The sequence below is a fragment of the Gossypium raimondii genome, chromosome 11 (genome assembly GCF_025698545.1).
Source record: "Gossypium raimondii isolate GPD5lz chromosome 11, ASM2569854v1, whole genome shotgun sequence".
Taxonomy (NCBI): Eukaryota; Viridiplantae; Streptophyta; class Magnoliopsida; order Malvales; family Malvaceae; genus Gossypium; species Gossypium raimondii.
The window spans coordinates 35,289,374-35,306,828 of record NC_068575.1 but is presented as its reverse complement, the minus strand read 5'-3'; the positions used below and the strand labels follow the sequence as shown (position 1 = coordinate 35,306,828).

Sequence of the window (17,455 nt, the reverse complement as noted above, 5' to 3'; positions counted from 1 at the left end):
TACCTTATATGTATATATTGAAAAAAAATCTGTATTGGTGTCACCTAAGAATGACCTAAGTCTTCCTTTTATTATAGATATTCATATACATGTTTTATTTATTTATCACTTTTATTCATTCATTCAAAATACTATATACTCGTATAAATTTTGACATGCTTTCGTATTTGCATTCTATTCATTTTTTTATGCTAATTATTTTTCCATATTATATTTGTGATGCATAATTTTAAAGAATTATTTGTATGTGCATATTCGTGATATTATTTTTGTTCAAAGTTTTCATCTTAATAAATTATTTTTATATATTTTAATGCTTTTTACATTTGTATCATGCTCATATTATTTTTCGTGTTTTATTTTAATTAATTTTTCTTGTTATGTTTATACCGTATATCAATTCATCTTTTTTTTTTTTGCATTGCCTATTATAAGGGTTTAATTTAGAGAAAAATTAGTGTGTTGACGATATATTTGTGTCTTATCTTATTTCAGTACTCCATATTTTTACATAAATTTTCATAATGATTCAATCTTGAGGAATTTTTATTTCTTCATAATAGGTATTTATTTTTGTTCTTAAAGTGTTATAAATTAATATAGAATTTTATATATACATAACGATTTTTTTATATTGATTACGACACACTCAATAATTTATGTATTCATGTTATGTTTCTTTGTATATTGCATTTAAAATTTTTTATTTTTATTCATATCATATCTAAAATTTATCTTATATATGTATATAAATTGAATAAATTATTTCATTTTAATAAATATTGTCAACATTAGTTTTATATTTTAATATATCTATTTGTACATTAATAAATCAAAACATATACAATAATAATATTATTAACTAGTCACTAGTGTAGTTGCAAAAGACTTACATTTTTATCAGGGTGTATTAAAAACAAAAGATTATATATATACATGCAAGGAAGGTGAGTAATTGCCATTACCAAAGCTTACCCTCAACCTTAAGGTATAGAATTTTTAATCACTTCCTCTTTGAAGTTAAAACTAGTAATTGAAAAACAATTCATACTATTATCACATACCATGGTGTAGAATTGTTGTTGAACGACCAGCTCCAGTGCTATTTTTTCGAGCTCGTAAAGATTGGGCTACATCTAAAATCGAGTATGAATAGAAACCATTTTACATAAATCTTATTTTCTCTCACATTGAATAATTGGCTTCTTCATTGGTTGAGAAATTAAAAGATTGGACCAGCTGCAAGGATCTCCTCAGTTAACTTCTTGTCCTCTCCAATCTTATATTCCGTGAAGGTCTCAAAGTTATTCTTGAACAGGCCAGCTAATTTCAACAACGTGTTCTTGTATGCCTCCTTGTCAGCCCACTGCCATCCATGAAACCAGTTCCATTAAAAATTTTGGCTAAAGTTCAAGTAACCTACTCGGAAAACAGCTTGGCCAACAGTAGCTTACAGCGTTTTCCGGACGCAGGATTTCTTTAGGCACTCCCTCAATCTCATTGGGGATCTCTAAACCGAACACCTCAGTTTTCTCGTAAGTTGCTTTCAAGAGGCTACCAGAGTGAATGGCATTGATGATTTTCCGAGTGTACGGTAACTTTATCCGGTTTCCAGATCCATAGCTGCCGAAAAAAGAAACCAATATTCATTGATGGATTCAACTTATCCAAGGAAAAAAAAAAAAAAACCAAAGTTAAAAATGTTACTATTGGAAAAATGATTATCAATGGTCAGCATTTACCTTCCACCACACCAGCCAGTGTTGACAAGCCATCCTGTTGCCCCATGCTTCTGCATTTTCTCAGCAAGCATGGCTGCATACGTGGTTGGATGCAACATGAGAAATGCCGCACCAAAACAAGCTGAGAATGTTGCTGTTGGCTCCTTAATACCATCTACGGTTCCAGCCACCTATATGGATCATCAACCAAGTTCAGTCCAATGATGCAAGGACATGGAAAGCAAGTTTAAGGTAGGACATAGAAAATGTACCAGAGCAGTGTAGCCACTAATGAAATGGTACATGGTTTGTGCCAGACTTAGCTTGCTCACAGGTGGAAGAACACCAAAGGCGTCGCATGCCAAAAGAATGACGTTCTTAGGGTGCGGACCGAAGCATGGTATCTTGGCATTTGGAATGAATTCGATGGGGTAAGCGGCACGAGTGTTCTCTGCAAAGAGAGAAAATAATATTAAAGGTTAACATGTCTAAGAATGATTAATTTCCAGCATATTACCTATCTTCCATGCCATCCTGAATTCATGGCTATCTAGATAAGTTATTGAGTCAAGGTACTTGTGATGAATACAAGACTCCTAGATTGTTTGACAATGTATATTACCAGTAACTGATTTGTCGGTATAATCCACTTCTCTTGTATGTTCATCAAATACAACGTTTTCCAACACTGCAGAAACAAAGGGAGGGGGGGAGGGGTAAAAAGATCAAGCCGAGAACTATGATGGTAGTCCAGGTTAAATGATCCAAGAACAAAGAAGACAGAGTTTCACCAGTGCCAAACTTAATGGCATTCCAGATATCAGGTTCCTTCTCCTTTGAAAGATCAATGCACTTGGCATAGCAACCACCTTCGATGTTCGATACACAATCGTCACTCCAACAGTGCTCGTCGTCTCCAATCAGAAACCTATTGTGATCAGTCGACAGTGTAGTCTTCCCGGTACCTGTTAGGAAAATTATTGAAGAAACAGAACTTATCAGTAACAATGCAAAACTAAGGTAATAAAAAAAGGAAATAAATGCATGTAAGGCTTCAAAGAACAAAGTAAGAGGGAACATATCTGTTTGTGGACTAGCACAACGGTGGCGACCTTTCGATCAGATGATACTATACCTGAGAGTCCAAAGAAGAGAGCAACATCTCCATCTTTCCCCATATTGCAACCAGAATGTAAAGATAGGATATGGCGCTTAGGCATGAGATAATGCATGAGACTGAAAAGACCCTTCTTCATTTCCCCGGCGTATTGGGTGCCGAGGATGACCATTTCCTTCCTATTAAGATTAATGTCTATGCTAGTGGAGGATGTCATGTAGTGTGTGTAACGATTACATGGGAACTGTCCAGCATTGTATATAGTGAAGTCCGGTGTACCGAAATTCTCGAGCTCTTCTGGAGTGGGTCGGATACACCTGAAACCCACCCAATTATCCAATTGTAACCTAAGCTTTACCATATGTCTCCATGGAAATTCTATATGGATGATAAAACTCAACACATGATACAATACAATATTAACATTATATCATTACAAGGATATAGAGGCTTCATCAATATTAAATTGCTATTGTTTTACTTACATATTGTGCATGAACAATGAATGATAGGCTCTACAAGAGACAATTCTGACTTTGATTCTGTTCTTTGGATCCCAGTTCAGGAATTGATCATTCACAAAAACCTGGAAAATCATTTTTTAAAAAAATTTAATATAGGAGAAATAAACAGAACTCCCAGCATACTAAATAAATAGAAGGAAAAGTTCACCTTGTCTAGAGAATTCAAGTAATCCACAGCTCTTTCTCTGTTTACCATGAAGGTATGCTCGTCCATTTCAATGTTGGGTGAGCCCCTGTCCTCCCATTTATTAGTTTCTACTATCATTCACCATCCACAAAGATTTAAATTACAGTTGTAGACGTATTGCGTTATATTTATTGCGATTGCAAACTTATTACATTTAACAAAATAACAATGGTGTAATTTAAATTCGTGTTTTCAAAATAGAAATAAAATAGGATTATATTGACTTACGTTCCCCACCAAAGCTCATCTTGGGTGGTGTCATCGATAACAACTCTCTTATCTCTGGGAGACCGCCCGGTCTTGGCTCCTGACAGGGTGGCTAATGCACCCGTGGATGTAAGGAAAGATCCTTTCTCATATTTTAAGGCCTGCTCATACAACTCTGCACCAATACAGCCAATGATGATGGAGTAGAAAAGGGTTTTAATGAGGAATGGTTATGTTTATATTATACCTCCAGGAGAGAGGTTGTAGAGGACGTGGGTGAATTTGAGAGAACTGTCACTGACACTGATGACTGGTGCCTCTATATGGTGGTGGTGGTGCGCCACATGTGAAACCGCCTGATACTTCCCGCCTCCTGGGTCACCTCTTATCACCTTTGGCCCCGTCCCTCTAGTCAGTGACGCCAAAGATGCACTGTAAAAAGGCAAATGAAAAAAAAAAAAAAAACACTAGTTAAAATTAGGAAAAGCAAATAAGAAAAGGATTTTGAATAAAATGCACACATATTTTAAACAAAGTGAGACTCAAAGCGGTGCATGGTGCAGGTGCACCTGATGGACTGGAGTTGCTGTCTCTGGCGTTCATCCTCAGACAAATTAGCGAAGGCACCGGCGGTCCCTTGGAGAGGCGTGTTAGGCGCAGATCTCTTCCTCTGTAAAGAGTGAAGCTCTTCAATCGTCTGTGCCTTAACGGTTCCAGCACTATCATTGGGTATCCCCTTTGCCTTCTCCGTCAGTATACTCTTCAATGGAGTCCTCGGCGACGTAACGCCCGTTCCGTTTGCTGCCATTTCTTCTTTCTGAAACATCACGATAAATTGGAAAACAACTATAAACTTTATTTTTTCTTATTTTGTACAATTATCCACAATAATCTCCCTAGTTTATATAGTCAAGAAACAACAACGTTGTTTTAGCCGATTTTGATGTTGTTTTTAAAAGAAAGAAACCCGAGAAGACAAGACTCTGTCTTGATATGAAGTGTTGAATATTTCTGTCTTTTTTCTTTATCAACACTGCCCGTAAAAAACTGTAACCACTCGGACTTAGCCCAATCCAACCCTGCTTTGTCTCTAAAAAAATATGAAGGTAATATCCGTACCAGTGTTGGTCATGAATAAAAGAAAGAGAAAAAGATTAACTTAGTTAAGCCTGTTTCTTATTCTCCGAAGAGGTGAAAAGATCCGTTTTAGTTTACATTTCATTAATAACTGAGCGGTCAGGTTGTAGAATAGGAAACAGGAAATGACCAGAAAGAATCTGGATTGGCAGTCAAATGACCCACTTCTGATTTACATGGCTGTACCCACCAACCTGAAAATAGATCCCTACCAGCACTTTTCCAATTTCAGTAAAATCAAGCTCCCCAGTTGGGAATTTCTGTATAAGAGCACTCCAATCACCTCTTAGAAATGCAAATCAGATAGCCAAAAGACCAACTCCCAAAAGTAGATAAAAGGTTTCTTTAAGGGATGGCATGGATCAATTAAATCAAATAATTATTATTATTAAAAATCTCGTTATAAATTTCGATCATATATTTCTCAATTCATAAATAAGATTTATAACAAGACTCGCATTCACAATTAAAATTGAATTTAACCAGACTCCTTTATTATATATTTAGTATTCTCAAATAAAATATATTATAATAAAGTTTTATATTATTTCTATGTGTATATGCCATAATCTAAAGCGGAAAGAAAGAGAGGAATAAAGATACAAGGTACGTGATTTTCCGAAGGTTAAAAGCTTTTAAAATTCAAAATTTTAGTTTTAAAATTTTAATTAGTGAATGTTCCATCTTATAGAAACATCGTGCTTATTCGTATTCTTTTTTTTTTTAATAATGGTTGATTTCACAAAGAGTCACATAAGCCATTTTCATGTATTATAACTAGATTTTTTTTGAGATTTAGAAAGTAATTAGTTTGTATATTGGTGTGATGTATAAATTTATTATGTGTATAAATTATTTAGAATATAATATATTTGTAATATTCTGAATATATTACATGATTTAAGGTTGTGAAATAAATTTATTAAGATCAAACACTTAAAATATACAAATATAAAATTATTTAAACACTCGTTTGGCTTGGATTCAAACCAACCCAATTTTATTAAAAGGTTGAACACTACGTTGTGAAGAAATAAAATTTGTTTTATAGAATTATAAAAATAACTTATAATAAACAAAAATAAAATAAATGATAGCATTGGATTGTAACTACTAACAAATTCAAGTATTAAATTTCCTAGTGATATATTCATTATTTTTCCTGAAAGATAAAATAAAAATATAATAAGAAATATATAAATATTTGTACTATCTTACATATCCATTTAGTAGGTGTGAGGAAGTCTTTTCTTTGTACTTTTTAATTAGACTGCATTCTGGATGGTTGATGACCTTGGTAAAGAAGATTTCTAGTATGTTTTAGAATAATTTTTAAATATATTTTAGTCATTATTTTAATTAATCCATTGAATAATTTATTGTTGTTAAAAAATTCACCTAAAATATCCATTTTTTCTTGTGAAAGTTTTAGCAAAAGTTAAAATAATTTATGTACTTAAAATTAGAAATAATTGATACTTCTAAACTTTTGTTCAAATTATTAATTAATTAAATGTTTGCAAGTTTTGAAGATTTTGTAGTTTACCATTTTGGTGCTCTAAGCTAACGGTGGTGGTTGATGCAATTAGGTTTAAATAATTTGTATAATTATAAATTATAAATTTGTGAATACTTATTGCAAATAATTAAATAAATTAAATTAAATTAAATTAAATTAAATAGATAAAGTTGAAATTTTGTTGTATTACAAACCTAAGCTAGTATCTATAGCCATTTTAGTCATTGTATTACATAATATTTAGAATAAAGAAATTTTTATTAAAAGAAATAACTTAATACATTAATATGATTTAAGCAAAATAAATATATTAATTATAAATTTAAAGCTTAATATTTTGAATCATTTGAATAGCCTATTTCTTGCTTCATTATGTAGATTTCATCGTGATTCTATCAATAATAAAAATAACATATAATAATTAGATAAAAGAATATGAATGATATGGAAAAAATTTAAACCACAATTGTAAATTAATTTAATTAAAACACAAGATTACAAAAGTGAAATTGAGTAAAATATGCAAAATATAATTTAAGTAATTGATTCAATCAATTTAATTAGATTAAAGAAAAAGGGAATGATAGTTAATGCATATTAATTTTTTAAAATTTATCACCAATGATTTCAATTTTTATTAATTATTTTGTATAAAAATATTACAAAATAAAATCATTCGGTTATTTCTTTAAAATAACTTTTAAATACCGTTAAACTAGTGACACCATCAAAACTTGAGTTGCTCAGAAGAAAAATTCAATATGCCACATCAAAAATTTAATAGAAGAATATCAACGATATTAACAAATTGTATCTATTTTAAATCCAAAAGTAAATTGACTAAATTCTTAAAAGTAAAAGTATTTGGATTAAATTGAAAATGTATAAATAATATATGAACTTAGAACATATTTTAACCTTTAAATATTTACTCTTAAAAAATTATTAAGCCAACACGAAGCATGGTAGGAATCATACTAGTAACTAAATATTATATTACATACCATGTAGAGGTGCTTATGGTTTGGGCTCAATCATGATATTAATATACTTTATATTTGCCCAAGCTTAACTCAACCTAAAATATGGGTCTTGCCGAAGCCTGTCCGTATTTGCAAAAGATTAACGCAGGCTCATTTTAGGCTCACCCATATTATTTTTAATTTTTTAAAATATTTATATTATTTTTAATTAATATTGAATTATTTGAAATATTTTTTTTCAAATTTTTTATATAGTTATCTTAACATTATTTTAATGTTTAGTATAGGTATATTTTTTTATGAATTATAAATTACATAATATAATGTATTATAAACTTAAAAATAGGCCGACCTGGACCTGACTCGGGCCTTGAATGTTCAAGCTTAAGCTCAACTCATATTTTAAACGGGCCTAATTTTTTTGCCTAAGCCCATGTTTTGAGCCTAATATTTTTACCTAAACCTTTCAAAATTTTAGGCGAACCTTTAGACCTAAATGGGTAACTTGACCCATGAACAAGTCTAATTTAAAAAATGATTAGAATATTTTAAAATAAATAGAAGTGGTTATCTATCTTTATTTTAATTTTATTAAGGATTTAAAATAGGCTTATGTCATGATTTGACTTTTGAATTATACTAATTTTCTCATTTTGGTACCTAAATTTTATCTTATTTTGGTATCTAAGTTACTCCTCTTCAAAAATTTAAGGATGATAAAAAAAAAAACAAACTTAACCTATGAAAAAGGTCACGTATTTGACTTTTCTCATGTCATTAATGATGTGGCCATTGACTGATGATGTCATTATTAACCATTGAACAACCATTGACTAGTATAGATCCAAGAAAAACAGACATCCAAGTTTATTTGAGTATATACAATCATTTATCTAGGTTTATTCTATACATAATTTAAAATATTACAAAATTATTAAAAATATTCAAAGATATAAAAAATTATTAAAATCATTAAAAGGTAAAATTATTAAAATATATTAAAATGTGAAAAGAAATTCTAAATAATTATTTTAAAATAAATAAATTTAAAATTATCACGCAGTATTAAGTACTAATATGTGTATTTAAATTTATATCCTCGTCTACTTTAAAGAAAAAAAAAACTATCTTCCCACTTCACTTGCACCATCATTCATCATTGTCGAAACTGAAAAATTAATCTTAAAATCATGATCCCAAAATTCATATGAAAATGAACATAAAAATCTTTTTAAACGGTTTTTCTTACTTTGAGACATTATGATAAATATCTAATTGCTTGAATTACATACAATGATAAAATAAAATAAGTTTTCTTTGTTCATTTTTTTGTTGGAGATCAACTCAATTAAATAACGAACAAGTAAAAATAGTAGAAAAAATTGAGAAATTGAACACACAAATTTAATATAGAAAAACCCTTCCAAAGAGGATAAAAAACCACGGGCAAATATAATTATACTATAATGGCAAAAAAACGAAGAGTACAAAATATGGAGATAAATACTAAATCTCGAAAACCCGAAAACAAAGAACCCCTAAAACGTAAACACAAAATTCTCTAAATGTGTTATGAGTTTTGCTCTCTAATGGGTGTATTTTCTAAGGTTGTAAAAGAGCCTATTTATAGGCTAAATTTATAGGTCAAATAATATTAAAATAATTTAGATTAATCAGAGTTTGATTGAAATAGATAAATAAAATTTAACTGGAAGATTATTTCTCAAATTTGACTAAAATAAGAGTCATATTTAACAAATCTCCACCTTGACTCATCTTTGCCAAAGTCCGCCACGGGCCTATCTTGAACTGTGCAGGGAATTAACTGAGTCGAATCTGTGCTTAGAAACTAGAGGACTTCTAGCCTTCGACTTGTACACTACCAAATCAAAACTAACTCGGGTCTGATTTTCACGAACACAGTGCCTTAACTTTTCAAAACCTACATAAAAAAGAGAACCTCTCTTCAATGAAACGGTCATACCTTTTTCCCTTCTATGACCAAGTTGCCTCCGTTCCAAATGAGTTAACTTTGACTCCGTAACAGACAAGGGACGTCCGATTTTACCAGTCACTGTAGAACCTTTCAGAATATAAACACTGCTGGTTCTTTTACCTTTTAACAAAACGAGAGCTCCATGAGATATTTTAATGTCGCTCGACTCGATGTGGATTCTACATCCTTTCAAGTCTAAAATACTCAAGGAGATGAGATTCTTTCGTAAATTAGGTACATACTTGACATCTAAGAGTGTTCTAATCGTCCCATCGTGTATTCTAATTTTAACAGTACCAATATCAATTACCTTACTGGATGAATTGTTTCTCATACGCACAACTCCACCTTCAACCGAACTATATGTGGAGAACCATTCTCTATTGGGAAACATATGGAAATAACATCTCGAATCTAAGATCTGCTCGGACGTAAGCTTGGAGTTATTGCTTATTGTCACTAATAAGAAATCATTGCCGCTTTCATTGGCCAAATTAGCACCAACTACATCTTCCTTGTTACTCTTAGCAGCTCTTTTATTTCGCAGTTTATAACAATCTGCTTTGACGTAACCTAACTTTTTATAATAGTGACACCTTTTGCCTCGTTTCTTTGATGCTACAAAAATAGAAGTTTGCCTATCTGTCTTACTATCTGAACCAAACTCATTATCGAGTTTGTCTCTACTCAACAAATGACCCTTCACATCTTCGAACTAGAGTTTGTCTCTGCCATAAATCAGGGTCTCCCTGAAAGAGTTGTATGAAGGGGGTAAAGAGCACAATAATAGCATAGCCTGATCTTCATCGTCAATCTAAACCTCAACATTCTTTAAACCATTTAAAAGAGTAGTGAATTGATTGATGTGATCTCAAAGAAACTCACCTTTGTTCATGCAAAACGTAAATAGACATTGTTTCAACACTAAACGATTAGCCAGAGACTTAGTCGTATAAAGAGTTTCTAACCTTTTCCACAAGGCGGATGAGATCTTTTCCATCAATACCTCCTTCAATACCGTATTCCTGAGGCACAACTGGATTGCAAATAATGCATTTTCATCAAGCTCTTCCCATTATATTTGATTTAGATTCTTAGACTTTTTCCTGATAACAACATTTTTCCAGGTTGATTTGAACTAGAATTTCCATCATCCGAACTTGCCACAGATTGAAATTTGTGAAACCATCGAACTTTTCAGTTTCAAACCTTGTTGCTGCAATTTTCTGAACGGGATGATCTATGAAAATTGAACTAGCTATGATACCACTTATTGGGGATCGACCCGATTAAACAACGAACAAGTAAAAATAGCTGAAGAAATTGAGAAATTGAACACACAAATTTAACGTAGAAAAACCCCTCCAAAGAGGAAAAAAAACTAAGGGCAAAGATAATTATACTATAATGGCAAAAGAACGAATAGTACAAAAGATGGAGATAAAAACTAAACCCTGGAAACAAAGAACCCTTAAAACGAAAACACAAAATTCTGTAAATGTGTTATGAGTTCCAATCTCTAATGTGTGTATTTTCTAAGGTTGTAAAAGAGCCTATTTATAGGCTAAATTTATAGGTTAAATAATAATAAAATAATCTAGACTAATCGAATTTGATTGAAACAAATAAACATAATTTAACTGAAAGATTATTTCTTAAATTTGACTGAAATAGAGTCATACTTAACATTTTACTAGGTTTAAAAATTCTATAACAATCTAAAATAGGGTCTATATGAGTACATGGATAAATTTTAGATAACTTTGTATCAATTTTAATAAATTTATAAATTTTATTATTGTATAAATTTTTTAATTAAATTTAATATTTTCAATTTTTTAAAACTATTTACAATTATTAATAGTTTTTACAATTTTTTTATAATTTTTATAATATTTTAAACCCATATTTAAATGAAACCACATCTGTAGTGTCGTCTCATCAATAGTACGTACAAAGCATGCTCGAGCAAGAGCTCTAGCCTTCAGTTGGTTAGTGATCGAATAATTTCTCTTTCTCTGACTACCAGTTGAAGCGGTACCTCCTCTATTGAGACCTCGTCCTCGCGCAGCAGGAACAGATCTCTATTACTACGTTGAAGCATCACTCGGTCCAATAAAACAATTCCTCACATAATGATACGTGGAACCACAATGATAACATGCCTTTGTATTCCTCCAACATTTACCATGGTGCTTTTTCCCACAAGTTTCACAGTCTGTAATACTTGTGTAACACCCCATACCTGACCCAACCGTCGAGTCTGAGCTATGGGACGCAACATTCGTTGTTGAAGCAACTACGATAAATTACAATTCAAATCTAATAACTCATACATACCATTAAGTTCATTACGTAATCACAATATGATTTACGATCATATTTGAGTATTATACAAGCTTACGAAAGGTCTTTAGATAACTCGAGGTCGAATAAGGATTAAAATGTAAAATTTCAAAACTATTGGGTTGATGTTGAGGCTTTGAAGGTTCTAGGTCACAACACTAGTCATTGCCATTCCTCATCGCGATATGACTTGCTATTTTCATAAGGTCCATATACACCAATCTAGAACACCTAAAACAAATGTTCATACACTTTATTTTAACCCAATAAGCTAATATACCATTCTCATATGCCCAATTCAACCATTAGCATCATATATACAAGTATTTTACACAAAATTATCAATTCAATCTTATACCGTTTACAATTCAAACCTAACCTCAATACATATAACAATTTACACATTCCAACCATTTAAACCATTTTCCATTTACATGATGGCATTAACATTTCTGTAACCTCCCCAACCCGATCTAGATGTTAGACCCGAATTCGAAAGATTATATTAGCCACCGAAATGGCCCAGTAAGCTATCAAAGTTTTGAAAATAGTTATTTTAAAATCTTTGTTTAATTTTAGTAAAAAACTTAGTTAAATAATGATTTATTATTCTTAAAATTTTAATTGTAATTTAGCAACAGAAAAGTGAAATTTTATGTGTTTAAAATAAAAATCGGGGTTCCTGTAATGCAACTTAATAATCATATTTCGGAATCCTAAAAACAATTTAATGTCATGCAAGCTATATATATAAGGAAATACCCAAACCTTAAGTTTCATGTCGTAGTTCAAAATAAAATATTATAGTCATTGAATAATAAAATAATTCATATATTGGATGCCGTGTCCGCGTCCTAACCTGTTGGGTTATCTGTAAGAATGAGAATTAAAGAGGAAGTGAGCTACGACGCTCAGTGTAAGTTCACTCACAAGAAAATCGGTGCAAATTATTAAACCAACAAATAATAATAGTATTTAGTATGGTAATCATATAATATAACAGTATTTTAGGTAGTTCAATGATCACGCTTATGTGTGTCGAAGCAATACAATGCAAGCTCAGTTTAATAGTAAAGATACGTCCTACCCCATTGCTACACTCCATAATAAGAGTTTCCCAAAACTCTTATAACCCAGATACTCCAATTTATGGTTGAACCATAAGTGTTGCAGGTTAATACGCTTCTAGCAGTTGTGACTACACAACGGGTTTGCAAATGATAGCTGGTAGTAAAAATCGTGGACAGACCACTAGTGTTTGCAGGTTAATACATTGTCGGTGGTTGTGAATGCACAAGGAGTTTGCAGATAAAAGCTGCCAGTAATTTGTGGATAAACCACCAGTGTTTGTAGTTAAAACTGTCAGTACTTCCTCTTTCCAAAGCATCTCGCCCCGTGTAATACAGTATGACATGTGCGTATCAATATAGTACAGTAACAGTAAACACGTTTAACATGTGTTTATATCAGCAATAGTAGTAGATATGTTTGTTATGTATTTGGTTAATCAATACAATAAGCATGTTGTTCATGCAATTAATAATTCAGCGATACAAGTAACAATAACAATTTATTAGTAATTCAGTCATAGAAGGCATGTATTCAACACATATAATGCAAATCTAATTAATCAAATCATGGATTCCACATTATTCATAATATTAGGGACTTAATTGAAAGAGATAATTTACTAGAAATAATTTGGGAATTAATTAGGGACTAGATTGAATAAAACATAAAATTTTGGGCAAAATTGTAAAATTTAAGAAATAGAGGACACACGGCCTGTGACCAAACTGTGTGGAGGGGTTACACAGTCGTGTGACGAACTATGGTCGTGTGGAATTTGCAAAATCAACTTATAGGGGAGGCACGATCGTGTGGAAGGCCATGTGAGAATTGAAAAACCTAGGGTTTCAAGGGGAACATGGCCGTGTGAGGGGTCGTGTGGTCCACATGCTTGCGTGGCCCTATTTCAAGGCATGCTTTGCCCCAATTTGCTTGTAAATGAACATGTAACACCCCTATACCCAACTCGATCGTCGAGTCAAGACATCAGGATGTCACATTCGTTGCCGAAGAAATTACTTAAAATTTCAGATCAATTTATCATATTATTTAAATAATGTAGATAATTAACTAATTTGATAATAATTGAATTTACGATAGAACTAATTATGAGTTAAAGGAGCTCATTAAAACATCCACAATTGATCAAATGCCAAATTGTAAAGTTCATAAAGATTGTTGAACTATCGTCGCGACGTTGGGGTTTCCACGTTGTGACATGGCGAACTTGTCATTGTGACATCATCTTCATTTTCCTACAAGTTTCATGCTTTATTTTTATTTATTTATTTTATATCATTACCTGAACCGTATTCAGATGTCATAACCGCTACTTCATTTTACATATCATCCACTTACATCTATTTCTAATCTCAAGTCCTCATAAAAAACATGATATTCAATCAAAGATAATAAAGTTTATAAATTTAACACAAATATTAAAGTTTTACAAATAAGACCATGGGAGGACTTGCACTTGCAAAACTAGTTTACCCACTTTATGTATATTTCATATTTATTTCTAAATTGTACCAATCAATTTAATTCTTCATAAAAATTTAACAAAGAATTCAATATCCCATCAATTAACAATTATTTACTTATTATTTTATCAATTCGTTTAAAACATACTCACATGTATTTATTATTCCATCACCTACAACCATTTCAAACATTTCAAATTCATCTACTATATATATATATTCATATATTATTTTCCTCTTCCTCCTCTCCATTCCATATCCTTTATGTATATATTTGTTATAATCTTTAGATTTTAGTATATAACATGCTTATATGTAACATTATCTATAAATCCACTATTTACTTATGTGTTCATATCAAAGTCATCCACTTGAGTCATAGTCACTAAATTATTTATATCTTGAGCTAAAGAAGATCTGCTTTATGTTTTTCAAAACTAGACTCAAATATTTTTTACCATAAAATTTTAGAATTTATAATTTAGCCAATAAGTACAGTAAATTCTTCAAATTTCTCCTTGTTCTGCTGCTTGACAACTTCGACCTTTCTTTACTAAAAATTAATTATCTCTTAGTACAGGGTTTGGACGATGTTTCTGTTTATTTATATTGAAAATAGACTCATTAAGAATTTAAACATATAAATTTAAAACCCTAATCATTTTTTTTTACAATTTTTTATGATTTTCCAGATTCAGAACAGGGGAACCTGAAATCAATCTGACATTGTCTAATAAAAATTCATATATCTCATAATATGAAATTATTTTTCTTACACTGTTTATTCTAAGTAAAACTAGACTCAATATGCTTTAATTTCATACTTTAATTAACTATAATTCAATTTATACAATTTTTGGTGAATTTTCAAAGTTAGAATATTGCTGCTGTCCAAAATTGTTTTAGTGCAAAATGTTGATAACCCAGTTTATAACACCCTCATTCCCTTTCTCTACAATATTTCCCATCACTTCCTCTTTTTTCCCTTCACTAACACATTAAAAATATAAAACATTACATAAGAAAACTTTACTTTAACATCATTTTCATGCTTTTTCAATAATATCAAACTTAAAAATATATTGAAATCCTGATATTCTTACCTTTTCTTATTGATTCCAAACTTTAACTTGATTTTATCTCTCCTCCAATTTCCATTTTCTTGAATCCAAAGTGATTTTCTTGTTCTCCATAGTCTCCTTATCACTTTTCTCTCTTGGTGATTATGAAAATTCCTTGAAATTCTAGGTGAAAATGGTGGATTTTTGGTAGAAGGTCCAAATTGTAAAGACAACAAAGTTTTTTTCTCTCCCCCTCACTCACGTTGGAAAGATGGGATGATCTGCTCCTTTTTTTTCTTCATCTTTCTTTCCTTTTATACTAGATATTTATAATAAAATATTATTAAAATATCTTATTAAAATATTAATAAAGCAATATTTGTCTAATTAAATAATTATAAAATATCATCAAAATATATCCAACATCATCATTACCTACTAGAGTTCTCTCTTTCTAATTGACCATTTTGCCCTTTTTAATCTTTTAAAATTTCATCCTTGAATCATCACTTAATTTGGTAAAATTGCAATTTAGTCCATTATATTTTTTTCGCTTGTTCAATTTGGTCATTATTAATCCATTTTCCTTAATTTCTAGATCCTTCTACCTTTAAGATATTTTCACTATTGGCCTTTCACTTCAAATTTTCAATATTTATACTTATGCCACAAAACTTTTCACATATTTACAATTTAGTATGATCCTTAATTTAATATATTATGTCTTGCTTCTTGATTTAACTTTCTTTTGATATCTTGCAACTTTCATTTTCATTGATCTTATACCTTTTTTTTCGCTAAGATTTTATCTCATATTATTTACTACAAAGGGGGTTTTGAGGATGTTATAGAACACACACCTGTTATCGAGGTCTCGCGACGTTCCTCACGTTTAAGTCTGATCTGGGGTACCTAAATTGGGTCCTTCAACGAAAAAACATGCTCAAATTAACAATGGAATTCTGATTTGTCAACATTTTCAAGAATTCAACAAGAAGCCATGATATTACGAGATACGAAATTCAATTGATGAAATGGAAGCACTTATCGATTCGGCAAAGTTTAGGGTTACAATTGATGGCACATGCTAAACCAATAGAAAAACAAGCTAACAAAGATCAATTTTTATTCAAGAGGAAGAAAATAATTTCGGTAATGGAGAAAAAATATTGTGTAAAAGAGATGATAAACAAGAAAGGAATAAAAAATAGGGAATAAGAGAGAAAAATTCAGTTTTAATTGGAAAAGGAAACTATATTTCTCTTGTAATTAGGAAAGGAGATTAAGTACTTAGGGTTTTCAAACTTTAGGGGTTTTTGGGTAATTAATCCATCTTGCTGAAATAAAAAGGGAAATGGGGTGAATGACATGACTTGAATTTGGGATCACAAGGGGAAAAGAGTGATGCTGAACCATTTGGGTTGCTGCCCATTCTTGTTAAGTTTATACTATAAATAATATTTTATTTTAAAGTGAATTTCATCCTAGTTTGCTAAAAATAAAATGAAAAGATATGGGAGAGGGGTGGATAGAACCCTATATATTTTGCGGTGTTACAATTTCAGTGGTTTAAGAATTCAAATGACTATATACATTATAGGATCGACTCAACCTTAGGTATATGCCATATATCAAAATGTAAAGGGAGTATACAAACTCTGCAGAGTGAAGGGCTACAGATTGGATGCTGAATCACTTCTTAAGGCTTTGAGGTCTACCAGTACCTACTCACATAAATAACTAAACCATACGCTGAGTGATGAAGCTCAATGGTACTTTCATGGTTCACGTCAATTAAACATTCACAATATCATGTATAAACTCAGTTCGTGTGGCATCTAATTTCAACCAATATAATTAGCATTTATATATCAAATACCAAGTATGTATAATCACATTAACCAAATTTACGTATATATATTAGGTAATAGTGTAGCATCTCCTTGGCCTACAAAAATCCCTATCTCGACTAAGAGCGGGCGACAAACTAATGCCTCCGACCCTTTTACCAACAACACAGGTCTTAGTGGGTTTCTTATCCAAATCTAGAGCTTGTTCGAGAATTCTGGTTTAGTCGACCAAATCATCAAATAACTGAACTTAAA

General features: G+C 31.1%; 1 protein-coding gene across 1 annotated transcript; it reads right to left on the bottom strand.

Moving 5' to 3' along the window:
* Nucleotides 1-898: 898 nt before the first annotated feature.
* LOC105804096 (phosphoenolpyruvate carboxykinase (ATP) 1) lies at nt 899-4,763 on the bottom strand. The gene is made up of 12 exons (XM_012636594.2): nt 4,326-4,763; nt 4,004-4,188; nt 3,778-3,931; nt 3,511-3,595; nt 3,324-3,424; nt 2,857-3,155; nt 2,513-2,686; nt 2,344-2,409; nt 1,994-2,172; nt 1,743-1,912; nt 1,455-1,623; nt 899-1,366 (listed from the first exon to the last, which is right to left on the bottom strand). The coding sequence occupies exons 1-12, from the start codon at nt 4,580-4,582 to the stop codon at nt 1,223-1,225; spliced, it is 1,983 nt and encodes a 660-aa protein (XP_012492048.1). The 5' UTR covers nt 4,583-4,763; the 3' UTR covers nt 899-1,222.
* Nucleotides 4,764-17,455: the final 12,692 nt, after the last annotated feature.

Coding starts and splice junctions, on each gene's coding strand:
- LOC105804096 (XM_012636594.2), bottom strand. CDS start 4,582: ATGTTTCAGAAAGAAGAAATGGCAGCAAACGGAACGGGCGTTACGTCG. Junction 4,189..4,325: donor CAGCAACTCCAGTCCATCAG/GTGCACCTGCAC, acceptor GCCTTTTTACAG/TGCATCTTTGGCGTCACTGA. Junction 2,687..2,856: donor TCTCTTCTTTGGACTCTCAG/GTATAGTATCAT, acceptor TTTTCCTAACAG/GTACCGGGAAGACTACACTG.